General features: G+C 47.0%; 1 protein-coding gene across 2 annotated transcripts in view; it reads left to right on the forward strand.

Annotated features, from left to right (window-relative positions):
• Nucleotides 1-545: 545 nt before the first annotated feature.
• The window catches only part of LOC112115018 (ran-binding protein 10), a 150944-nt gene continuing 124846 nt past the window's right edge, over nucleotides 546-26643 (forward strand). For both annotated transcript variants that reach the window (XM_026653844.1, XM_026653845.1), the window contains exons 1-2: nucleotides 546-750; nucleotides 1772-1883. In XM_026653844.1, the coding sequence (XP_026509629.1) occupies nucleotides 546-750; nucleotides 1772-1883 (317 nt within the window). The remainder of the gene's footprint in view (nucleotides 751-1771; nucleotides 1884-26643) is intronic.

Raw genomic sequence — 26643 nt, forward strand, 5'->3', positions numbered from 1 at the left:
AGGTGTGTGGGGGGGAGGATGCAGGGCGGGTACGTTAGGCAAGGCGGAGGAGGATGCGGGGGGTACCCTAAGGAAGGCGGGGGGCCGGCTATAGGGGAGAACGCAGGGGGTAGTTACCCTGCGGGACCAGGGTTGGTGTGTGCGGCGGGGTTTAGCCCTGGGGGAGGGTGTTGCCCGGGACGGAGGTTATGGGGGTCCCCACACCGGTATGCCCGGGGCACAGTTCTGAACACGGCGCCGTGCCTGGCTCTCCAGCGGCGTTCTGGGGCTTGTAGTGCCTTGCGCCGCCTTGCCAATGTGGACAGCAGCTATAGCGCACTCTCTTTCCCAGCGTGCAATGCGCCACAGCGCAGGGGCGGGGCCCTTGGCGCGGTGCCTCTCGGGAGCTGTAGTCCAGGCGTGCGGGAAGCGGCTTGTCAGGGGCGGGGAGCGGACTCGGATTCCCGTCGGGGCCGCGGCTCCATTGTGGCCGGGCCCGCAGCCCATTGGCTGGCGGAGGGAGCTGGGCCTCGCTCCCCGTCCGGTGACACAATAGCGAATCCAAGATGGCGGATCCGGGCGCAGGGAGCTTGCACGGGGGGGACGCGGGGCTGCCGTGCCCGCCCGAGGAGCAGGAGCTGAGCCAGCGCCTCCGCCGCCTCTACCCGGCCGTGAACCAGGCCGAGACGCCGCTGCCCCGCTCCTGGAGCCCCAAGGACAAGTACAACTACATCGGCCTCTCGCAGGGCAACCTGCGCGTCCACTACAAAGGTGCCGGCAGCCGCGCCGGGAGCCCCGGGCCGGGAGCCCGGCCGCCCTCGGGGCAGCCCGAGGTGCTGGGGCCGGGGGGAGCCGGCACCGGGCTGGTCCAGGGCAGCCGGGGCGCTGCGGGGGGCGGGGGCCTGGGCGCAGCCCGCGCCTCCCTGGGAAGAGGGGCCGGGGGGGCAGACCTGGAGTCGGGCTTCTCCCTGCCCGGGCTGAGGGGGAGCGGAACCGGGCCGGGCAGAGGGGCGGTAGTTCGGGGATCGTGTGTCCACCCCCCCCCCCAATCTCAGTCGCTACCACAAACCCCGCCGAACTGCCCCTCTGACTTTTTTTGGGGGGGAGGTTTGGGGTTTGAGCCGTCCCTCGGGTTTCCCCGGGCGAGGGAGAGCTAAAGCGGCGCTGAGCCCAACCCCCCTGTTCCTGCCTTATATAACACTTTGCGGTGTCATTTCGCTGGGGGCCTGGCTTCTCCGCTGTAAGGCTCTGCCTCCGTAGGGTCTCCTGTTGTCTCTGCCAGCCCCTCACGATGCTGGCTAAAGGGGCTCCCGCCTGGGTACCTCCATCACTTGAGTTCATAGGAAACCAGTCAAGTGCAGAGCTCTAAGACTCACGATTTTGTGTTTCTTCCCTCCCCACTGTGATGGAGGCTGCCTTTCCAGAATAGCTAGAGAGAGCTGAGCATACCATCGCCCCTCAGCCTACTAAACACTGATGTCATCTCCATCTTGCACAATTGGTTTGTTTTGGGTGCTGAGATTTCAAAACCAAGGGTAGCATTATGCTTTTTTCTCAGCACCTTAAGAGGGTAGGCAAAGGGAAAGCTGCAGGAGCACATATTGTAGGTTATTTACGTGGTGGCAGTGCAGGCTTGTGTCTTTTTTAACTGACTGAGGAGTCATCTTCTAATTTCTCAGATGCAGAATGAATTTTGCTGTTGAAGTCCTTTGCTCTGTTCATGTGGTGTTGTTGAAATGAAGGGCCTAGGACGTTGCGCCCATTAAGTACTCATTATTCAACTCTTTCCTAGGTCATGGGAAAAATCACAAAGATGCTGCATCAGTCAGGGCTACACACCCCATCCCTGCAGCTTGTGGCATTTATTACTTTGAAGTGAAGATTGTCAGTAAAGGTAGAGATGGGTAAGTGCACTGCTCTAATTTGATTCCAGTGTTTTATATGTGTTTACTAGCTCTGTTTTGCTCAGTCTTCCTTGTTGGAAGGGTTAGAGGTCACTCAGATGACATTTATAATAGGCAGATATGTGGTGAGTTGTTATGTTTGTGTAGTCAACAGGTGGCAAGCCAATAATACATATAGGAATGTAGCTGCTCCCTATGCTGTTTTGTATGGGTAATTATGACAACATGAGAAGTACTAAGACTCTAATGCAGTTTGAAATCCAGTAGTGTTCCCTTTGTTTCAGTAATGTCTGAATAACTAATAGACTGCTGGAACTGAATAAACAGATATTGCAACATCCTTGATAGCTGGACTGGTTTCCTGTATCACTTAACTTCAGGGGAAATGGAAAATTCTCTGTTTCTCAAGTCTGGGAGGGGACAGCCCATAAACTGAAGTATTTCCCTTCAAGGATTCACTCATGTCAAAATATGTGGAAGCTTTGCTAAACAGGGGAATGTGAGTGAATGAGGGAGTGACGTGGGTCATTAATCACTGAGAATTGCTACTTTGTAGAGCCTGGTCTACACTAGAGTGCGGTTGACCCAGCTACATTGCCCATAGGTGTGAAAAATCCACACCCCTGAGCGACGTAGTTAAACCGACTTAATCCCTGCACTAGGTTGACGGAACAATTCTCCTGTTGACTTGTGTGATAAACGAGAGGGAGGGGAGCTCCCTTTTGTGGACACCCAGCCAGCCAGTTAGCTATAAAATCCCTCTTGGAAGCTGTTCTCTACTTGCTTTACCTGTAAAGGGTTAAAAAAGTCCATAGGTAAAAAGAAGGGAGTGGGCACCTGACTAAAAGAGCCAATGAGAGGGCTAGAACTTTTTAAAATTGGGGGGAAAAAACTTTCCCTTTGTCGGTCTGTTGTTCTCCAGAGAGAGGAGAGGAGATGCAGAGCAGGAACAGGGCTGAACTATGATGTAGGAAGCTTTAAGCCAGGTATGAAAAACCATCAGTTCATACCTAGAGATTGCTTATCTGAAACCCCAGATATGTAAGTAAGTCAGGGAAGGTCTAGGAAGACATGATTAGGGTTATTTCTTATTGGCTTGTGGACTCCTCTGTGCTAACCCCAGTTGCTTTTGTTTTGCTTGTAACCTTTAAGCTGAACCTCAAGAGAGCTATTTTGATGCTCAATTTTTGTAATAGTTTTTTATGATCTAGCAAAAAGCCTAAGTTCCAGATGTATTTTCTTTCTTTTTGTTTTTAATAAAATTTACCTTGAGGATACCCCACAGGAAGGAATTCCCAAGTGTGCTTTTTTGGGTTTGCAGAAGGGTTTTTTTTTTGTTTTTGCATTTGGGTGGTGGCAGCATCTACCCATCCAAGGTCAGAGAGAAGCTGTAACCTTGGGAGTTTACAAGCCTGGAGTGGCCAGTATTAATTTTGAGAATCCTTGCGGGCCCCCACCTTCTATACTTGAAGTGCTAGAGTGGGGAATCAGCCTTGACAACCTGTCTACCACCTTTCTGGATAGTGGGAGAACTCCTCCTATCACTGTAGGGATGTTTACACCGAAGTGCTAAAGTATTGCAGGTGCAGTACTGCTTCTGTGCCGCTGTTCTGTTTCAAGTGTAGACGCTCCCTAGCTTTATTCACACAAGCCAGCCAGCTTCCTGAAAGGCCCAACTGAGAAATCAGGACACTTCAGGGCTGGCTTAGTGACTAATATTCTGATACAAATCCTACTTCTAATGCTGGTTTTAGCCCTCAATGTTTGGAAGTGTAGCAAAGGGCGGTGCTGTTCAAATCCGAGCTCTGGAAGAGCTTGAACCTTATGTTTCAACTATTAACGTTTGCTGGATGAAAAGGAGTAGCAGTAATTGAGCTCTGGGAGGAGGTCAGTCATCTTGTCCAGAAGCTATCCGTGTGCAGTGAGAAGAGCAGCTATCTAAAGGGAAGAAAACAAGGCCTTTGTGAATGTAGGTTGGATCTGTGTATCTTCTACCATCAGTCCGGGCCCTGGATTTCCACTTGATTAGGTTGTTTTCTGAAGGCTGATTACACCATCGGGGTTAGTGACAGGCAACAGCTGTGGGATTGGGAAATCCTAGTGCTGGAGGCAGAATGCCAAAATCAGACTATTCTTCCCATTAAATCTAGCCATTGAAATAACATAGGTTCCTATGGGCTGACTTTGGATTGATTTTCCAATCCAACGTCATGCTCCATAGGGCAGGAACGGCTGGAAGCACAGCAGACGTGGTACATTGTGTGCATGGTATTAGAAGCAGAATGTGAATGTTGTCACTTTACAATGTTCTCCAAGAGGAAGTTCAGCGAGTAGTGTTGACTACTTAGTTTGAATCCCATCCAGCCCTCTGTTGTACGTTTATCACTACATTAAGCATTTTTCTGGGAGCAAAATTAAAGGGCGCATTGGGGGACATGGGATTCTGCTAGGGATGTTAGGAGGAGAGGGGAAAAACTAATGTAGTGTTGTGTGGTTAGCAAGCATGGTGACTGTTACATCTGGTTCTTATCACCTGGCTTGTGTAGATGAGCTAGCCAGGAGGAAATTGATGCCCACCTGCTGTACAAATATTTTCTGTTGGCTGAAGTGTGAACACAAGTGTAGCTATACAGAGGGGAGAACGATATAGGGTGAAATTGGTATAATACAGGACCCCTGTGCAGGTGTGAGGACACATTGGATACAAGGCAGTGTAGGGGATTGTGGGAAGGAGAGTGAGGAACCTAATCAAAATCAAATCATGGGCATGGTTTCTCATTTAGGAAGGGTGCTGCTTTCACCAGTGAGGACTGAAATCAGGAGATGAGACTGTTTATCAAAAGAGCTTCATAGGGGCCTTCTGCCAGCTTGGATCGTAGGGGCTAGGCATGGCATGGTATTTACCAGAGGTGTTTTTTATCACCCAGTGAAAAACTAGTTAATCCCAGTTCAAGGCATTTTCTATTTTAAAAACTGTTCCATTAATGCACACCATGTTGCACTTAGTTTTAGTTACATATTCAAATTGTGGTTGCATAAGATAGTAGATTTGTACATTAATTTATGATTGTACAAACAAAAAGTAAAATGCATTAGGATTAATACTAATATGTACTGAATATTGAAATGTCTATATATTTTGATTTGGCATTTTCTTAAAGAAGTTATGCATGTTATGACTCATATTTCAGTTTTCAATATTGTGTATACAGGAGTCGAAAACATTTGATTACATGAAAACACCATTAATGCAGAATTGTAGGCTTGATGCATTAAGCAATCAGAAGCATGTAGAGTTGCAAACTTCCAGTCCAGGTCCATTTGGCCATGCAGCATTCTGTAGTGGATAGACCAAGCCTAGTCCTCAGTTTTGACTGGATGTATCCAAAGTTTGAAAAGATTCATTCTATGCTTGCTGAATTTGCTGGACACTGGTGCAGTTATTTTTCCAAGTTTCCCAGTTTAACCCACCCTGTCCTAAACTGTTTTTTTCCCCCAGGAAATTGCCAACCATGGTAGGGATTCCAATTTGGACTGCATTAGTAGTAGTAGGAGGAGTAAATATTTATATTATGATAGCACCCTAAGGCACAGTTAGTTTGTCCTTAAGGTGGACTAGGTCCATCTCATGTGGAGATGGCAGAATCACATAAACTTGCTGGTTGACTCCCGAGAGCAGAGCTCTTGATCTTGACAAGCCATTTCTGTGCTGCACACCATAATGGTCATTATTTCCCATCATAATGTTATGAAGTACGCAGCCATGTCTACCAACACCGTAGTGGTGTAAAAATCAAATGTCACGGTAAGCCTATGGTGATGACATGACCACACCATACCAAAACAATGTGCTGGAGAATTTGCCAAGGCCTCATTTTGATGTCGAAGGCATGTCTGTGCTTGTTTCCCTGTTGCTGGAGGAGGGAGAAGTTAGATGCACAGCTGCATTGAGAGTGCTCAGGCTGAGACCTAAAGCCACAAAAGCATGTAGGTTCTGTGTTGTGGCTGCCACAGCACCCATAAAGATTGCTTGTCCTAGGCATTGCAGTACTGGATCCTGTATCGGAGGCTGTGCAGCACTATGCATACTGCGCTAACTTTTCAAAGACCTCCCAGGGTATGTAACATCTCTCAGGTCTGGGACCCTTTGCTAAATTGTGCTGTGGTACCCGGAAACAATAGGGCTACTACAGCCCCACTAACTCAGAACATCCTTTTGTGGGCTTTGTCTCATCCTTAATGTTTTACTTTTCAGACTATCGGTTTGGGGCCTAGAGTATCAGTCAGGTGTATGTGTCTATACTGCTACTGAGTTTGTCAGTGCTTGGTACATTTGTGATGCTAATGACTTCAGTTTAACAAAGTGGAATACCGGAATTGAATAAGGAGGAGAGAAGAAGAGTGTTCCAACAGTATCTGAAATCCCTTAGAAAGCAGGTCAAGAGGATTCTTGAAGCTTGTTTCCAAGCTCCCTACTTCAAATCCATAATTTCAGCTTTGTAGCTTGTAGGTCTTTAAACATACTGTTTCTTGCTGTATTGACAACCATTTAGTTTGATGACGGGATGAGGGATATGTAGTGCTGCTCACTGGATTGGGGTGCTGGGAGAACCAGTTTCAGTAAGTGTGGTTGCGGTTTCGGATGGGGATGTCTGAATATGATTTTGCTTAGCATGAACGAAGTTACTTTGTTTTATTAACTGCATTGGAGACGTGACTTTTCTGATCCGTAGGCTGTAGTGCAGGGGTCCCCAACGCGGTGCCCGCGGGCACCATGGCGTCTAAATGCGCCCGCGTACTGGCCGGTGGACAAGCATCCGCCGAAATGCCACCAACAAGCAGCGTCATCCAGAGACGTCGCTGCCGAAATGCCGCCAATTTTTGGCGGCATTTCGGCGGCGATGCAGCATTTCAGTGGCGATGCCTATTGACGTTGCCGCTTGTCGGCAGCATTTCGGCAGATGGAGCCGCCGCCACGGTCCTCCGTGTCTTGTCGTCTGGCACCCGCCCGACGAAAAAGGTTGGGGGCCACTGCTGTAGTGAGTGGCATTATGGCAAGACTCCATGGCCAGGCCTAAGTAAAGTGGTGGCACTTGCCAACATATGTGGCTAGGCAATGGGGTAGAGGCCACTCTGGAGCATTCCACTGTATAAAAGGAGCATTCTGAGGGAGTCAGATTACTAGCTTTTATTTTACCACATGGCACCAAATTTTGCTTTTCTACAATATCTTTTAGATAAAGGGGAGTTTATGAACTGGCGCCAGAGACTGATGTGCCTTGGGCTAGTGCTGCCATCATGCTAGGGTTATCTGATGGTGATAAGGTGGTACTGCTGGGAGGCAGGGCTAACACTTGTTCTCATTCAGTAAGCTCTTTGGACCCTAGACAGAGCTGAATTCTTGGTGACTCTGGAGGTGGCAAGAACTGAAAACTTGTTGGTAGCTCTTGACCAAGATGCAGAACAGCACTGTTCTCCGTCCACTAACAGAGCAGCTTCCCTCCATGTTGTCTTTCCGTACGGTTTAATACAGCTGTCTTCTAAAGGTCCTCTGCTGGGGGACTGCATGTGCACAGAGAAGCCACATAGACGTGTTTCCTTGCCCTTCCCCATCCCTAGGCTGCTCTGTTGTCTAAGCATTGGTAAACATTGGCTTGGGTCCCAGGTGGATGTTACAAAACAAAGTGCAATATTCAAAGAGCACTGCCTGGTGCCCCCTAAGGAACCCTTGCCCATTTTAGAGCCTGTCGGGTTCACCCACTCTCCTCAGCTTTACTCCCTCCACATTCCAGGCTGTGAGTTGTGACCGCCACCCTTCTGGCTAAGGAAGACTGACTGACTGCGGCTCACTCTGGAGCCTGGCTGTACTGTTCCTCAGTTTGTCAAATAGATGTGATGTCCGGGGAGGGCTGTGCTGCAACCCCTGCTGGCCTAGGGGCAAGAGCTCAGGACTTGAAGACACACCTGGATGCCTCTTTGTGGCAATTCAGAGCTACCATAGAGCTATTTTACATATTCATCATGGCTGGAAGCACAAGCTCTCTCCCAGGGACTGTGTCCCATCTGTATATTACTGCAGTATGTCATTTCACTCTCCTATGGGTTGGAGCTGATTTAGGGCACCAGGAAACTTATAAAACCTCAATCTCAGATCTAGGAGGAGTGGACAGGACATGTTGTTTGCTGACACTGCTGCCTCTTTAGGGAGGTACCATGCTCCTCATCTCTTGGAGACTGGAGAGGAGGAACTGAATAAGCTGGCCTGGTACACTGGAGATCCCAGCAGACTGCTGCAATTGGTTCCAAGCTCCCCTAAGACTTGCTGGCCTTTGAACTTCCTGTGTCGTCCTAGCGTGCTCTTGAGCCTCAGCAGTTAGCATGGCTTGATTCCTGACGTGTCCGGTGGCTTACCTTATTTAGCAGAGCTGGCAGAACTGTTTGTGGTGACTCTTCTGTTCATGACCTGTCCACAAACAGATCACGATTTTATCAGTGTCACATTCATAACTGTTTAGCCTGTAGGCTTTGCAAACAACTTTGAGGTTTTTGTGAACTATTTGTGTCTTTGCTCCTGTGTGTATCTATTTGAGCAGTTTGATTGGTCACAGAGTCTCAATGCATTTGCTCCCTGGATTGGCTGAACTACACCTGTAAACAGGAACCTTGTCTGAAGAGCTCCTTGGAGTGTGGAATTTTTCAGGGACAGGGTGGGGAACAGTTTACAGAGAAGCTTAGGAGCTAAGCTGGTTTAGTCAATTTTGGGACATTTAAGATCTTTTCCTGTCCTCTGTTGCACAGAATAATTATCATATTTGGCTAAGTATGTTATACCCCAGATTTAAAAATAGCTGGGTTTCTTCATGACTAAAGGAGAGAGAAATATAAAGGCCAGATTTATTGGCTGTCTAGCAGACTTATACCAAGTCATCTCTGCTTCCTTCCCCCTTTTCCCTCACTTGCAGTGCTGCTTTGCCAACTTTGTTTCTTTTTAGCTTGTGGTGGGTCTGATGGCTCTCCCTGTCAGCTGCCTTTAGACAGTATTCTGATGGCTCCCAGATGCCAGCAGATCCATCTCTCTGGCCTCTGCTTTCAGTAGTGGGGGTTTTACAGCATGGTTGTCCCTAGGTGTCGATCCATTGCCTGGCCATACTAGTTCCGTGTTTTTGCAGATGGACATGTTCACAATACTTTGTCCGGTGCCTAATCATTCCCCACAGCTGCTTGTGCTGAATGATCCCTCGCTTTTATTTAATGTTTCCATGTTTTCAAATTACTGGCTTTCCCCCTCTTTTTAGTCTTGTCTCTGACATCCTTATTCCCAAGCAGCCAGCACATACAGGGGTGGCTGTGGGAGCATTTTGAGAGGGAATGTTTATTTGCATGTTAATACTGACATTTGCCTGAATAGAAGCTGCTCCCCAGACATTTAAGCAAATCGGAAAAAACCTAAATGTTCATGGCAAAACGACCAAAAAGGAATGAATGTGGCTAGAATTGAGTCACAGTTCAGATTGTGAATATGTTCGCAAACAATCTTGCCTAGCTCTGCTGCTGACTGTGGCTGAATTCACTACTCTATGCTAATCCTTCGCTGCTCTGAAGTGCGCACAGGCTTTAGGTTTCTTTGTAACCCTCACTTCAACTGATAATACGTGGCATTGAACGCTCTTCTGTGCCCTGCAGTATTGCTTTGCTAAGATTTTATCAACTGGAGCACTACTGAAAGCAGAGCTTGAATTTAATAGTGGTCTGGTGTTCTGGGGGCTGGGATCTCTGGAATGTGTTTGGGAAGAAAAGCTTGTGGTGAGCACTGACAATGCAAGTTTTGAGGGTGATAGATCAAACCCCATTGGAAGCGGAAAAAGCAAGGGTGTCTTATCTTTACCCTTTCTCAATTGCAAGACCTTTCTAACCTCAGCCTTGTACCTGGTTTCCTCCTGTTACCTCACTGTAGAGCACTTGGCTTTGGTGCAGTTGTGATTAATGCCCTACGGTGCACATGGAGTGAGGGATGTCTTTCAGGTTTTGTGCTGGACTGGTTTCTCTTGTCCTACTGAAGATTGGTTTACCTGGTCAGGCGCTTATTTATTTGGCATATGCAGTCTGGTCAAGCAAAGCCACAACGTTCTTATCAACGATGTTCAAGGCACAAAGATCTTCAGGAAGTTGTGGCTGGCCACATTGACATAGTGGACGGTCTCTAAAACACCACCGAAATTCTGCTGCAGCACAAATTCCATGTCTGGTATGAAACCAGTTCAGAAGGCTCCATTGCCTTTGCGGTAAATCGCATTGAGTGGGTCCAAGACAAGATAATTATTTGTCACTTTCTCTGCGGACCATGAAACTCACCATGCATCCTCTACTGTAAATCCCTCTCCTGGTAAACTTATCCACAACAGGTGATGGGGAAGGCAGATGACCATGCGGTGGATTAAAAATGTCTTTAATTAACAGTAGATGTGGCATATCACGCAATTTCATCACTAGCTTGGCTATGCTTTCCTCTCTGTGAACACTGAACGGAGCAATATTGTAGAGAACCGGTAACCATGGTAGAGGAGTAGTTGAAATAATATGCATGGTGGATTAAGTTGTACGTGGATCATCTTTGTGTGAGATGAGCGAGCCTATACTGGAGCGCTATATCCGCCGCTGAATAAAAGTGCCAAGGCTGAAGTGCATGATGTTTGGGCATTGGTGCCCCATTTCATTCCGGCCAGTTTTCTGAGCAGGTGGTTGTGCGTTTTGACCTTAGTCGCTGTATTTGTAAGATGGTCACAATATGTGAGAGTTCTACCCAACGTGAAGCCTAGATAGTCCTGTTGTGAATCATGCTTTAGTCTCTCACCATTGAGAACTGCCTTATAGAGACAGAAGCAAAGGTTTCCTTCCTCTTCAGAGCACCAGCTCTCCAAATAAGCCATGATGACAGTAGCACAGTGTACTCCTTTGAACCTGAGATCATTTTTTCGGTGTTAATCATCCAATCTCAGGGTTTGAATTCACATTGTCTCTGCTAGGCTGTGCTGAAACATCAAGAGGGTAATGCTGTCAGTTTCACGAGCAGGCTGTTCAGCTATTAGTCGCCAGTATGGAACATGTCTCCTTTTCATTTGCAAGCCCTCTCCTGTGCACTGGTTTTGCCTTGCATCCTTGATAGAATGGTTTGTTTTTATTTAGCAGCCTTCAGACTCCCATCTGCACTAGAAAAATGGCCTGTTGCTGAGCATCCCAGCTTCTCGTTAGCCGATGAAACCGGTTGAAACACTGATGCACACAGGATAAACAGTTTGTAGCAACGTTAGTGTGATTGGGACCATGCTTTGTTAGTCTACAGGACAAACAGGATAACAATGCCCTCATCTAGTCTACAATCAAAATGAATAAGCAGTGAATGAATGTGGTTTGCGGTCACCAATTGCTGGGGTACTTAATCATAGAAATGTAGGACTGGAAAGGTACCTCAATAGATCTAGTCCAGTCCCCTACGTTGAGGCAGGACTAAGTATTATCTAGACCATGTCTGACAAGTGTTTTTAAAGAAAGGGTTAGACAACCTCTGAAGACGGAGATTTCACCAGCTCCCTAGGTAACTTGTTTCAGTGCTTAACTACCCTACAGTGGGATCCCTCCCCTCTCCAAACCTTGGTTCACTTGCAGTCATTCTTGATGGGATATTGTGAATTCCCACCATTTCCCTACCTATCTCATCTTTTCCTCACCCCGGGACCTGGCATTATGGCAGTGTTTAATTGTTATCTGTGGTGAACTAAATTGGGATTCTCCTTCGAGCCAGGCAACGGTGAGTCTAAAGTACTAGTTATAGAACAGTGCAGTTTTTATTCCGCGGTGTCATGTTGCTCTGAGACTCGCTATAGACGAGTGCCGAGTGTTTTCAAGGCCATTATCTCATGAGCCATTGGTGCCCAAAACATTTTATACAGCTGGGAAGCTGAAGTTCCCTATTTTTTAACAGGATAAGGCATGCCTCAAGCATGGAAAGGATGATTGGGTTCAGGTCTTAAAATAATGCCATTCTGATTGCCATCTTTTTCCTTACTTAAGTCTGATCTGATTTTAGCATCTAACTCAAACAGCAAGAACTAGAACCCAAAGCCTTATGCCCTACGAACAGCATGAGGTCCCATCATTCTAGTGATATGAAACATTAATCTCTGATTGTAGCTATTTGTGATCTGGAGCTAAAATCATGTTAGGACTCAGGGTATGTCTACACTACGAAATTAGGTCGAATTAATAGAAGCCGGTTTTATAGAAATCGGTTGTATACAGCCGATTGTGTGTGTCCCCACATAAAATGCTCTAAGTGCTCTAGTCGGTGGACCGCGTCCACAATACCGAGGCTAGCGTCGACTTCCGGAGCATTGCACTATGGGTAGCTATCCCACAGTTCCCGCAGTCTCCGTCGCCAATTGGAATTCTGGGTTGAGATCCCAATGCCCGAACGATGCAAAACAGTGTCGCGGGGGGTTCTGGGTACATGTCGTCAGGCCCCTCCCCCTCCGTCAGAGCAACGGCAGACAATCGATTCGCGCCTTTTTACCTGGGTTACCTGTGCAGACAACATACCACGGCAAGCATGGAGCCCGCTCAGCTCAGCTCACCGTCACCATATGTCATCTGGGTGCCGGCAGACGTGGGACTGCATTGCTACGCAGCAGCTAACTGCCTTTTGGCGGTAGACGGTGCAGCATGACTGGTAGCCTTCATCGGCGATCTGGGTGCTGGCAGCCGTGGGGCTGCATTGCACCAGCCCTTGCCTTTTGCATTTTGGCAGTAGATGGTTTATTACAACTGGTAACCGTCCTCGTCGTACAGCAGTGGCTGTCGATCATGGGCACCTGGGCAGACACGTTCAGTCCAGCAGTGGCTGGAACTCCGTATGTCCCCCAGGCAATGATGATGATGGCTATCAGTCGTAGTATGCCATTTTCTGCCAAGCGCCCTGTTGGATCATCGCACATTAGCAGAGTCTTCCCTGAGCAGCAGATCGTGCAATAGGCCTGAAGGCTACTGCCAAGCGCCCAGTATTTGCTGCCAAGCACCCAGAAGATGCCAAGGGCTATCAGTCATGCTGCACCGTCGTCTTAAGATGTAAAAAATAGATTTGTTCTGTGTTCATTTGCTTCCCCCCTCCCTCCGTCAAATCAACGGCCTGCTAAACCCAGGCTTTTGAGTTCAGTCTTTGGGGGGGGGGCATTCTGTGTGACAGTTGTTTGTGTTTCTCCCTGATGCACAGCCACCTTTCTTGATTTTAATTCCCTGTACCTGTATGCCATGTCGTCACTCGCCCCTCCCTCCCTCCCTCTCTCCCTCCTTCCCCTGGTCCGTCAGATACTACTTTCGCGCCTTTTTTCAGACCAGACGCCATAGCTAGCACTGGGATCATGGAGCCCACTCAGATCACCGCGGCAATTATGAGCACTATGAACACCACGTGCATTGTCCTGGAGTATATGCAGAGCCAGGACATGCCAAAGCAAAACCGGGACTAGCTGAGGAGCCGATTGCAGCGCGGCCATGAGAGTGATGAGGAAATGGACATGGACATAGACCTCTCACAGGGCACAGGCCCCAGCAATGTGGAAATCGTGGTGTTCCTGGGGCAGGTTGATGCCGTGGAACGCCGATTCTGGGCCCGGGAAACAAGCACAGACTGGTGGGACCGCATCATGCTGCAGGTGTGGGACGATTCCCAGTGGCTGCGAAACTTTCGCATGCGTAAGGGCACTTTCATGGAACTTTGTGACTTGCTTTCCCCTGCCCTGAAGTGCCAGAATACCAGGATGAGAGCAGCCCTCACAGTTGAGAAGCGAGTGGCGATAGCCCCGTGGAAGCTTGCAACGCCAGACAGCTACCGGTCAGTCTGGAATCAATTGGAGTGGGCAAATCTACTGTGGGGGCTGCTGTGATCCAAGTTGCCAGGGTAATGAGAGACCTGGTGATATCAAGGGTAGTGACTCTGGGAAACGTGCAGGCCATAGTGGATGGCTTTGCTGCAATGGGATTCCCAAACTGTGGTGGGGCCATAGACGGAACCCATATCCCTATCTTGGCACCGGAGCACCAAGCCACCGAGTACATAAACCGCAAGGGGTACTTTTCAATGCTGCTGCAAGCCCTGGTGGATCACAAGGGACGTTTCACCAAGATCAGCGTGGGCTGGCCGGGAAGGGTACATGATGCTCGCATCTTCAGGCACTCTGCTCTGTTTCGAAAGCTGGAAGAAGGGACTTTCTTCCCGGACCAGAAAATAACCGTTGGGGATGTTGAAATGCCTATCGTGATGCTTGGGGACCCAGCCTACCCCTTAATGCCATGGCTCATGAAGCCGTACACAGGCAGCCTGGACAGGAGTCAGGACCTGTTCAACTACAGGCTGAGCAAGTGCCGAATGGTGGTGGAATGTGCATTTGGGTGTTTAAAAGCGCGCTGGCGCAGCTTACTGACTCGCTCAGACCTTAGCGAAAAGAATATCCCCATTGTTATTGCTGCTTGCTGTGCGCTCCACAATATCTGTGAGAGTAAGGGGGAGACATTTATGGCGGGGTGGGAGGTTGAGGCAAATCGCCTAGCCGCTGATTACGCGCAGCCAGACACCAGGGCGGTTAGAGGAGCACAGCATGGCACGGTGCGCATCAGAGAAGCTTTGAAAACGAGTTTTGTGACTGGCCAGGCTACAGTGTGAAACTTCTGTTTGTTTCTCCTTGATGAACCCTCCGCCCCTCCCCCCCCCCACCCGGTTAACTCTACTTCCCTGTAAACCAACCACCCCACCCTCCCCTACCCTACCCCCTGTGAGCACCACTTGCAGAGGCAATAAAGTCATTGTTACTTCACGTTCATGCATTCTTTATTAATTCATCACACAACTAGGGGGATAATTGCAAAGGTAGCCCGGGATGGGTGGGGGAGGAGGGCAATCATCTGGGGTGGAGTGACTGGGTGGCCGGAGGCTCCCCCACCGTGTTCTTGGGCGTCTGGGTGAGGAGGCTATGGAACTTGGGGAGGAGGGCTGTTGGTTACACAGGGGCTGTAGCGGCGGTCTCTGCTCCTGCTGCCTTTTCTGCAGCTCAACCATACGCTGGAGCATATCACTTTGATGCTCCAGCAGCTGGAGCATCGACTCTTGCCTTCTGTCTGCAAGCTGATGCCACCTATCATCTTCAGCCCGCAACTTGCTCTGTTCATCCCGCGATTCAGCACGCCACCTCTCCTCTCGTTCATATTGGGCTTTTCTATAATCAGTCATTGACTGCCTCCACGCATTCTGCTGTGCTCTGTCAGCGTGGGAGGACATCTGTAGTTCTGTAAACATGTCATCACGTGTCCTTCGCTTTCTCTTTCTAATCTTCACTAGCCTCTGTGAAGGAGAAACATTTGCAGCTGGTGGAGGAGAAGGGAGAGGTGGTTAAAAAAGACACATTTTAGAGAACAATGGGTACACTCTTTCACGTTAAATTTTGCTGTTCACATTACACAGCACATGTGCTTTCGTTACAAGGTCGCATTTTTCCTCTTATATTGAGGGCCTGCCAGTTTGGTGTGAGAGATCACTCACGCAGTGCCAGGCCACAGATTTCAGCTTGCAGGCAGCCATGGTAAGACACAGTCTTCAGGCTTTTTTAACCTTCTTAACATATGGGAATGGTTTCAAACAGTAGTGCTCTCATTTCCCATACCAAGCACCCGTTGGGTTGGCCATTTAAAATGGGTTTGCAATGTAAAAGGAGGGGCTGCGGTTTCAGGGTTAACATGCAGCACAAACCCAACTATTTCCCCTCCCCCACACCCAATTCTCTGGGATGATCACTTCACCCCTCCCCCCACCACGTGGCTAACAGCGGGGAATATTTCTGTTCAGCAGAGCAGGAACGGGCACCTCTGAATGTCCCCTTAATAAAATTGCCCCATTTCAACCAGGTGAACGTGAATGATATCACTCTCCTGAGGATAACAAAGAGCGATCAGGAATGGATGTTGTCTGCATGCCAGCAAACACCGGGACCATACGCTGCCATGCTTTGTTATGCAATGATTCCAGACTACGTGCTGCTGGCCTGGCGTGGTAAAGTGTCCTACCATGGCGGACGGGATAAGGCAGCCCTCCCCAGAAACCTTTTGCAAAGGCTTTGGGAGTACATGAAGGAGAGCTTTCTGGAGATGTCCCTGGAGGATTTCCGCTCCATCCCCATACACGTTAACAGATTTTTCCAGTAGCTGTACTGGCCGCGATTGCCAGGGCAAATTAATCATTAATCATTAAACACGCTTGCTTTTAAACCATATGTAATATTTACAAAGGTACACTCACCAGAGGTCCCCTGTGTGCCCTCAGGGTCTTCGGTGAGTTCGGGGGTTACTGGTTCCAGGTTCAGGGTGATAAACATATCCTGGCTGTTGGGGAAACCGGTTTCTCCGCTTCCTTGCGGCTGTGAGCTATCTACATTTCCTCCATCCTCCTCTTCCGAACCCTCTTCACTGTGTTTTTCTCCAGTGAGGGAGTCATAGCACACGGTTGGGGTAGTGGTGGCTGCACCCCCTAGCATGGCATGCAGCTCCGCGTAGAAGCGGCAGGTTTGCGGCTCAGCCCCGGACCTTCCGTTTGCTTCTCTGGCTTTGTGGTAGGCTTGCCTTAGCTCCTTAATTTTCACGCGGCACTGCTGTGCGTCCCTGTTATGGCCTCTTTCCTTCATGGCCTTGGAGACCTTTTCTAATATTTTGCCATTTCGTTTACTGCTTCAGAGTTCGGCCAGCACTGATTCATCTCCCCATATGGCGAGCAGATCCCGTACCTCCCGTTCTGTCCATGCTGGAGCTCTTTTGCGATCCTGGGACTCCATCACGGTTACCTGTGCTGATGAGCTCTGCGTGGTCACCTGTGCTCTCCACGCTGAGCAAACAGGAAATGAAATTCAAACGTTCGCGGGGCTTTTCCTGTCTACCTGGCCAGTGCATCTGAGTTGAGAGTGCTGTCCAGAGCGGTCACAATGAAGCACTGTGGGATAGCTCCCGGAGGCCAATAACGTTGAATTCCGTCCACACTACCCCAATTCCGACCTCCTAAGGCCGATTTTATTGCTAATCCCCTCGTCGGAGGTGGAGTAAAGAAACCAGTTTAAAGGGCCCTTTAAGTCAAAAGAAAGGGCTTCGTCGTGTGAACGTGTCCAGGCTTAATTCGATTTAACGCGGCTAAAGTCGACCTAAACTTGTAGTGTAGACCAGGCCTTAGTTGGTGTTGAGAAAGCAAGTTAATTGGAAGGACAGGATTTTAGGGTCTAGTAATTTATTTGTGAAGGAGTATAAATGCTTTCAGAACCCAGTAAGCTTTCCATACACTAGTCTAGTTCAGACTTGGAACAATTTACCAAAGATTGTGGTGGATTCTTTCAAGATTGGATGTTTTTTGAAAAGATCTGCTCTAGTTCAAACAGGAATTATTATGGAGAAGTTCTCTGGCCTGCATTATAGAGGCGGTCAGACTAAATGGTCCCAGTGGTCCCTTCTGGCCTAGGAATCTATGAATAAGAAAAGGAACCCTTGTGTAACTTAATTTTTATTGCTCGGGGGCCAGTTCTATGCATTCATCTGCTTCTCTGGTCTTCACTGGCCTATATAATAAAATGTGAAACCAAGGAATTATTGTTGCATGACAGCGCTACCATTAGTCCACCACACAATCAGAGCACGCCATTGCCTTACTGCAGGTGGTGGCCTGCAAAACTAGCTAACCCATGGCGAATGCAGTCTGTTCTGATTCCTCCCTACTTGTGTGTAAGTGTTCTCATTCTAGGAATACAGCCTGATGTTCAGGCCTGTAACTTTGCCTCTTGAAATTGATGTGATTTGTAATAAATGTCCAGTGTGTTGGTGTGACACTCTCAAAAAGAAATGGGTGCCCCATTGCCTGCAGCAAGTAGACAATTGACATGTGCTCGCAACATGCACTTTCTGCCTCCATTTCCCTCTTTAAAATGGGGCTGAGCCTCGTCTACCTCATCGGGGTTGAGGCTTTTTTAGTATTTGTAAAGCACCTTGGGGAGGAAGGTGCTAAATTATCATTTATCAAGGTGCAAATCTCATTTTCAAGCTTCTCAGAGAATTTCAAACACAAAGGGGCAGAGATTATTTGTAACTTGTAGTATCTGGAGTTGTCTGAGAGCCAGGGGGAAAGCACGTGTTCCTTTGTGACTGAATTAATCTGTGCTCCCCTATTGTTTTATTTACTAATGGTAGCACCCAGTGTGTGCTGAGCGCTTTCCAATCACACAAGGTGCATGGTCTCTTCTCCAAGGAGCTCAGAATCTAAGAATACCAGAAGTCAAGCCTTTTGCCAGTGAGGGTGTAAATACATTCCCGCCAGCCTGGGTGTACTTCCTGTGTGTGTTCAACTGTGACAGCAGACTGAAATTAGTGGAACTTCAGGATGTACTAGGTACACTTAGCATTACAGGGCAGGTTTGTTTTTCCCAGCTGCCTTCCTGTGCTCACACAAAGCTCTCTGAGTAGCTTACCCTGAATGAATGCTATGGCTAGTCTGTGAAAGTCATTAGGCTGTAGGTGGTGGGGGAGCTATTAATACAATAATACACAACATGGACTGGGATTTGTGTAGCTTTCACAGTAACTTAATATCCATATATATAGCATGTGTTGTTTGTAATGCACTTAGAAGCCTGCAAATGAAAATGACTGAATCTTGTAACATCCCCAGCAGTGTCACTTCTAAAAGGATCTGAATCGTCAGTCTTTCCTCTCCTATACCTGTGAGTGGGTCTCTGCCAACTGACAGATGAGGGCCTCTCTGATGTTGTGACGGAGAAGCTGTTTGTACTGGAATCTTGGTCTTTGCCAGGTTCCCCAGGGACTCATGCTGGCACTACAGGAAAGCCTTTCAGCTGCTGGGGTTGCCTGTCCCATGGATAGACTTCTCCCTTCTCCTGGGGACCATTTTGCTTTGACTCACCTAGAAGACCTAAAAATTGGTTGCTTGTGCGGGTTGGAGACTGAAATCTATAAGGCAGGTTTTAGAGGTTTAAATAGTGCTTTGGGTGTTGGGACTCCAGAATCCTATTCTGGCTCTAACCCGGACTCATTAGTTTTGGATGAGCACTTCAGAGGACAGGTCTGAGTGGGGGAACGGTATCATCTCCAAAGGGCATATAACTTTACCTTTTAGGGGTTTGTTAGGCTTAATAAAATGTAGAACACCTGGAATCCTGGCGGAAAGGTGCTATAGAAGAGCAAGTTATCTTCTATGAAGTCTTCAAGCCTTTCATAAGGCACAGTTGCATCTAGTTAGCAGGAACAGATAGGCTACATGACCCACTATGGAGCTCTTCCCACGCAAATGGTTCTACGCTATTAAAATGTGCAGTGGTATTGAGGTGGGAGGGTCATTGAGGAGATGTTCGAATGCTATGGTGATAGCACCTGTATGTTAAATTGAGTTAATGTGTTGTCTTAAGCTACAACTGAGAATATATCTTTAGTCTCTGTCTGTTCCCTTAGTGAGCATTTATTCGTATCAGGAAGATGTCACGTTCAATCTGACTGGCAGACTGAGAGGCTGAGGACTATGCTGCAGGTCAGGATTGAAGTCCAGCAGCAGAATTGTAGGGCTGGCGGTGGCTGTGCCAGTCCTTGAAGAAGAAGAGGTGCTGTGGGCCTGGATGTGGGTGCATTGACAGAGCCGTGTGCACATTCCCTTCTGACACTTTACAGTGACTGAAGCACTGAGTAACTTAGTCTAATACTTTTCATAAACTCAGTCACAATTTCCTTCCTTAAAAAGCATTGATTGGGAGCTCCTTGGGGTTAGAAGCCTGATGTGCTAGTATAGGCACCTGCATGATGGTGTCTCGGTCCTAGTTGGTGTCCTTTGGGCGCTTCTGTAAAACAAATCAAAATTCTTAGGCAGAGGTGTGGTGAGGAGTGAGGGATCGCTGTGGTATCTGCTAGGTTATAGATAACGGAGGCCACAGTCACGTCGTCTTCTGTTCTTTTGGTTAAATCATTGGCTTGTTCCTTTGTGTGTGTTTCTGGGTTTTCTTCTTCTTTAGAGGATGGCTTATCAATGAGGTGAGTGGCAGCATGAGCTGAAGCCTGTGAGGGTAGGACTCTTCCTAATCTCTCCTGTGCCTCTTGTTGAGATGGCCCTTGAGTCCTAAGCCTGGCCTCTTAGGGCATGCCTATGCTGCAGTTAGGCACTCGTGGCTGTCACATGCCAGCTGGCTCGGGCTAAGGGGCTGTTTAATTGTGGTGTAGACATTTGGGCTTGGGCTATAGCCTGGGTTCTAGGACCCTACAAGGTGGGAGGGTCCCAGAGCTCAGGCTACAGTCCAAGCCTGAATGTCTGCACTGCAATTAAACAGTCCCTTAGCCCGAGTCAGCTGGCAGCCCTTGGTATCTAATTGCAGTGTAGACATACCCTTAGTCATAATTAAGGTGCATGTCTTCTGTGGCTGGGATGGTAGCTTTAAACAGTGCAGACCTCCCCTTACTATCCAGCCCACGGCCAGTTGAAGCATCTAAAGACTTCCTTGTTGAGCTCTGAAAGTGTGATTCACTGTATCCCTCCCAACCCTCCTGCTAGCCACAGGTCCCCCTCTGACGGTCTTCCAAGGACCCCCAGGAGGGGAGGCCAGTCCGTGAGCGGAGTGCCCTGTGTGCTCTGGCTAGCTGGACCAGAAATCTGCAACATGCCCCCTCGTTTTGGAGCTCTCAGCTATGGTGAACTAAAAGTTCTGTGGCAGATACAAGTACTCCAGCAGTAGTGTTTTTAGTGAATTACATATGACATTTAATACAAGCTGTACAGTATCCCCGTTCTAACGGAATATCTGGACAACAAAGTTTTCTTTGTTTCAGATTTTTGGATGGCTGGAGGTTTGGGATTTTTGGCACTCAGGAAGTCAAGCAGTTCTGGTTTTTTGGCACTGGGAGACAGATTGAGGCTTGGAGTTGGCATTTTCTTTACCTCTTCATTTTGAGTATGGCACAGGCAACATTAAATTTTAGAGTAGATAGGTCTTTAAGTTGGTTTTCCCCGCCTGGTATCTGTCATCTTACCCAGCAGTGATAGATCAGCAGGTTAGCTGTCTTCTGCTGAAATGATCAGCAGTGAAATAGGTGACAGGGTTAACATTTTGAGTGTAACTCTTAGGCTGCAGTGTTAATATCCATAGAGATGAAAAGAGGCAGTTTGCACCTCTTAGACCTGTTGTTTCAGGTTGTGTGCAAACTCAAGCAGCTTTGTATTGGTTATATTTAGTTTCTTATTTTGTCTATTATCTTTGCAACTATAAGGTCTAGAACAGGGGTAGGCAACCTATGGCATGCGTGCGGAAGGTGGCACGCGAGCTGATTTTCAATGGCACTCACACTGCCCGGGTCCTGGCCACCGGTCCGGGAGGCTCTGCATTTTAATTTAATTTTAAATGAAGCTTCTTACACATTTTAAAAACCTTATTTACTTTACACACAACAATAGTTTAGTGTTATATTATAGATTTATAGAAAGAAACCTTCTAAAAACGTTAAAATGTATGACTGGCACACGAAACCTTAAATTAAAGTGAATAAATGAAGACTCGGCACGCCACGTCTGAAAGGTTGCCAACCCCTGGGATAGAAGCTTAAACTTTTATTAGAATTTAGATTCTGGAACACAGTTATGTAAAGAAAATGATACCAGAACGTCTTCCTTGTTCAAGCCATTTATGTGAGTGCAAAGTCAATAGGTGAAGTGCATCAGGGATCAGCATTGAGTCCTTTCTTGTTTGTTCTTGTCCTGCAACCCCACAAGGAACATACAGGAGGAGACATCTTGGTGTGTATTGTCTGCAGATGATATCATTCTATGCAGTGAGGAGAAAGATCACCTAGAAATGGATATTGATAAATGGAGAGATGTGTTGGAGAAACCTAGGCAGAGGAAAAAGAATAGATGGTATGTAATTTCAATAATGTGAACACTAAAGAAATATCCTTGAAACTAGATGAGTAGAGAGTACTGAAAACAAAGGTTGAAGTATCCGGGTTCCAGAATCTGGGGAAACGGAGGATGAAATTAGAGCTAGGATAATAAACGCCTGGCTCAAATGGAAAGAGGTGAGTCATGTAGTATGTGATAGGAAGATACCAGTAAGATTAAAAAGGAAGTCTATGAAATGATGGTTCATCTACTTTTAATATATGGTACTGAGTGTTGGGCAATAAAGAAGAAACATGAACAAACAATCTGTTCCACAGAAATGCGAACGTTCAGACGGAGGAGTGGCTTAAACAAGAAAGACCAGATGAGGAATATGTGTGTTAAAAACATGCTCAACATACATAAATGAAAAAATAAGGGAGCACGGGCTCAGATGGTTTGGTCATGTAAAGCGCAGTCTTGGCAACGATGTGGTTAAGAGTCCAAGATATCTAGACTGAAGGAAAAAGACTGAGGCCAACCCAAGAAGAAGTGGCCGGATGTCCTAAAGGAAGACATGTTAGCATGTGAACTCCTTACCTGAGGAGGTTGTGAAGGCTAGGACTATAACAGAGTTTAAAAGAGAACTGGATAAATTCATGGTGGTTAAGTCCATTAATGGCTATTAGCCAGGACGGGTAAGGAATGGTGTCCCTAGCCTCTGTCAGAGGGTGGAGATGGATGGCAGGAGAGAGATCACTTGATCATTGCCTGTTAGGTTCACTCCCTCTGGGGCACCTGGCATTGGCCACTGTCGGTAGACAGGATATTGGGCTAGATGGACCTTTGGTCTGACCCAGTACGGCCTTTCTTATGTTCTTATGTGAAGTGATAGAGACTATGGCATTGAATAGAGAACTTTAGTAGAAGAGGACTCATAGAGTGGACCCCATTTGATGGAATTAATGTGTGGAGGAGGAGGAATCAGCATTCAGTTATGTGACAGTTTAAACAAAAAGGATAATTAAGTGGCCATTTACCCTAGGGGTTCTCAACCTTTTTCTTTGCTGCCCCCCAACATAAAAACTCCACCGCCCTGCATGTGCATGGTTTTCTGCATATAAAAGCCAGGGCTGGCGTTGGGGGGTAGCAAGCAGGGCAGTTGCCTGGGGCCCCCGCAATGGTAAATTGCTCAAGCTCTGGCTTCAGCCCCTGGTGGTGGGGCTCAGGGCCCCAGGCTTCAGCCCCATGCGGTGGGACTTTGGCTTTCTGCCCTGGGCCCAAGCAAGTCTAACACTGGCCCTGCTTGGAGGACCCCCTGAAACCTGCTCGTGGCCCCCCAGGGGGCCCCAGGCCTCTGGTTGAGAACCACTGATTTACGCTGTCCATGTTGTGATAAGTGTTTCCATACTGTCAAACATCTAGACTTAATCTTAACTTCAAATGTCTTGGCCTCCTAATACTTGGTTTTTGTAAAACTACAAGTTTGCAACCTTAACTCAGCTTTTGTCTAGGAATAGATGTGTTATGTATTTTCTTGATCTTGCATATATCAATATGATTTTAATATCTTTTAAATAGTCAGATAAGTTTTTCAAGCCACTTCATTCACTTAAACTAGAAATGAAGAGTCATGATTGTTTGGGGCAGAAAAGGGGGAGGTGGGCTCTTCAGTAGCAAGTGAAGGGGCTGCAGGAATCATTCAGGGACAGTCCCTAGTGTTGAGGGAGAGGCCACAACAGGGGGCTACACTACAGGGGGTCTCTGCCCTGCCATCACATCTTGGGCCCTGTAAATCCTGGCAATGGCCTTGCACTCGCTATTGGCTTTGTTGTAATCAAACGCTACCCTACCAAATACTTCGGCATAAATGAGACGTTATGGCAGAAAGCATAACTATTCATTCAGTAGCCTTTACTTGGAGATGTTATCGATAGCTCTGCATGTGGCATTGAAGTTTTAATATATTGTACTAGAATAACTGCTCCCTTCTCTCCCCCCCCCAGTAATGTAAAAGCTGGGAACATATTAAAACTGGAATGATTTTAAAAGGTTTCTGACTAAGTTTTTACAGAAAGTTAAATCTGGATCCCTTCTGTAAGTGTTTTCTGGGAAGGCAATAGCTGGATTTTCTTATAAATGAAATAAGTCCCCAGTTAAGGCTACAGTTTAAAAATAAAGTTAAACTGTGATGATGTGACCAGTGCCTGGATTTTTATATAAGTGATTAAAATCTCTAGGGCTTCTATAGCACAGTAGTGATGTGTTCTTACGCCACACTTGCCTGCCCTTCAGTGTTGCAATGAAAAGAGTTTGACGAGAAAGATGAGTGAATAGTAGGAAAGGCAACAAAGGAGTGGCTGCTTAAGATCTTCCCCTAATGTAATTGGGGCACTGACTTAATTAGCCCCAATTGAGCTGCTTCTATTTTGTCTGAAACCTTTCCAGGTTTCTTAATGCTCCTGTAAAAATTGATAGTTTAGCCACTGTATTGCACTACTTCAACATACGATGCCACTTCCCCTATGCATAGACACCCGCCCTTAGCTGTGGGTGGGTTTGGAGTCTGCCGTCTGCCTGCTGAAGCAAGACAGTGTTTTTGAATTTGACAGACTTTTACAAAATCCTTAGTAGGCAACGATTAGTTGCATTTAATCCACTATTTGGGATGCTACAGAATTGGGCGTTCAGGAATTCAATAACCTTTGTAAATGATCAGACTCCTTTTGGTGCTCAGTGTTCTCTCCCCACTCAGGCCACTGCAGGACAAATGTCTGCTTAACTCAACTTTCATTTTGGTTTCCTCTGTAAAATAAACTCTCGGTTCTAGGTGCACTTCCCTTTTGCTGTCCATTCCATCTCAGACTGCGTTCCATCCTCATAGTCTAAACGGGCATCGGCAATGGAATGTACTCATTCTTACCAAAAATATACTCCATAGGAAATATACCCAGTTAGGGCTCTGATTAATAATAAACAAAACACTACCCAGTGTATTGGGTGAATAATCGTATGTAGTCACAGTACTAGTATGGAAATGTTTAGACTGGCGGTGGCTTAGGAGCAGATACTATTTCAGCCTATATCCTACCAGACTTTGTAGCCATAATATGCACTGGTACAGCTCCAACAGATAGCAGTGGCGGTACATGTAGTGTAGATGGGGCTTGGGCATAGCTACTGTTGTCACCTAACCCTGATCAGTAATACTTAAAATACTGCTGCTGATGTTGAAGTATGTTGTTGCTGTTAATCTGTGATAGCGCTCGCTATGTGCTAGGAGCTTTCCAAGCACTTGAGGACTGTCCCTTCTCCAAGGAGCTCTCGCAGTCGGAGCTCTCGCTCTTCAACTTGCTCAGAGCAGGGGAGGATGTTGAAATGTGCACATCTCTTCTGTATAATACACCTAACTTCTGCCCCTTCCTTAAATGAGTTCCATTTGGAAGAACTGTGTCTCTTCCTTGGTTAATATTTGCCCAACCCGTGTAGTAACCCCATGGCATTTAAGCCAAATGTATCTGTTCTGCAATACAGCGTTATTATGTGGCTTTGAGGACTTTGTAATTGATGTCAACATTTGGAATTCATGAGCCAGCCCTGTGTCCTTTCCTCTGTATTATTCTTTGTTGTCATTCGTGCCAAGCCAGGCACTAGGTAATATTTAGTGAAATAATGGAACCGTAATCATCCAGCATTGTGAGGTGCCTGTTATGCTAGTGCTGATCTTGGCTTTTTACCATCCCACGGGAATGATTGCATGATGTTGGTTCTCTCAGAGGCAGTGACTAAACACTGGATTCATAATTAATATATGGCACAGCTACAGTTTAATTTGTGTGTTGCCCCACAGGGCTGCAATTTGCTCCCTGTAACTAGGTTAAATTAAATTTTGGCTATTAGTGGATATATGTTAATCTGACTTGCAAGTCTCTGTTAAGCAGGATACCCAAGTATTTCATCTTATAGAAGCCAATGCAAAGCCTTGTTCTTTGGATGCCCTTTCCAGTGAATGATCTGGTAGGAGGACATGGGTATGTCCAACCGAAGTAGGGAAATGCATTAGGTGGCAGGCTGTCTTTGGGTACTGTGGTCAGCAGTGAAATAGGTATGATTGCAGGAATGTCAGTAGTATTTAGGAAGGAACAATCAGTTTCACACATACAAAATGGGAAATGACTCCCTAGGAAGGAGTACTGCAGAAAGGAATCAGGGGTCATAGTGGACCACAAGCTAAATATGAGTCAACAGTGTGATGCTGTTGCAAAAAAAGCAAACATCATTCTGGGATATATTAGCATGAGTGTTGTTAGAAGACACAAGAAGTAATTCTTCTGCTCTACTCTGCACTGATTAGGCCTCAACTGGAGTAATGTGTCCAGTTCTGGGCACCACATTTCAGGAAGGATGTGGACAAATAAAGTCCAGAGAAGAGCAACAAAAATGATTAAAGGTCTAAAAAACAAGACCTGTGAGGGAAGATGAAAAAAATTGGGTTTGTTTAGTCTAGAAAAGAGAAGACTGAGAGGGGACATAACAGTTTTCAAGTATGTAAAAGGTGGTTACAAGGAGGAGGGAGGAAACATTGTTTTTCTTAACCTCTGAGGATAGGACAAGAAGCAATGGGCTTAAATTGCATCAAGGGAGGTTTAGGTTGGACGTTAGGAAAAACTTCCTAACTGTCAGGGTGGTTAAGCATTGTAATAAATTGCCCAGGGAGGTTGTGGAATCTCCATCATTGGAGACTTTTAAGAGCAGGATAGACAAACTCCTGTCAGGAATGGTCTAGATAATACTTAGTCCTGCCATGAGTTCAGGGAACTG

This window comes from Terrapene carolina, unplaced genomic scaffold, assembly GCF_002925995.2.
Source record: "Terrapene carolina triunguis isolate 2854851 unplaced genomic scaffold, T_m_triunguis-2.0 Scaffold166, whole genome shotgun sequence".
Taxonomy (NCBI): Eukaryota; Metazoa; Chordata; order Testudines; family Emydidae; genus Terrapene; species Terrapene triunguis.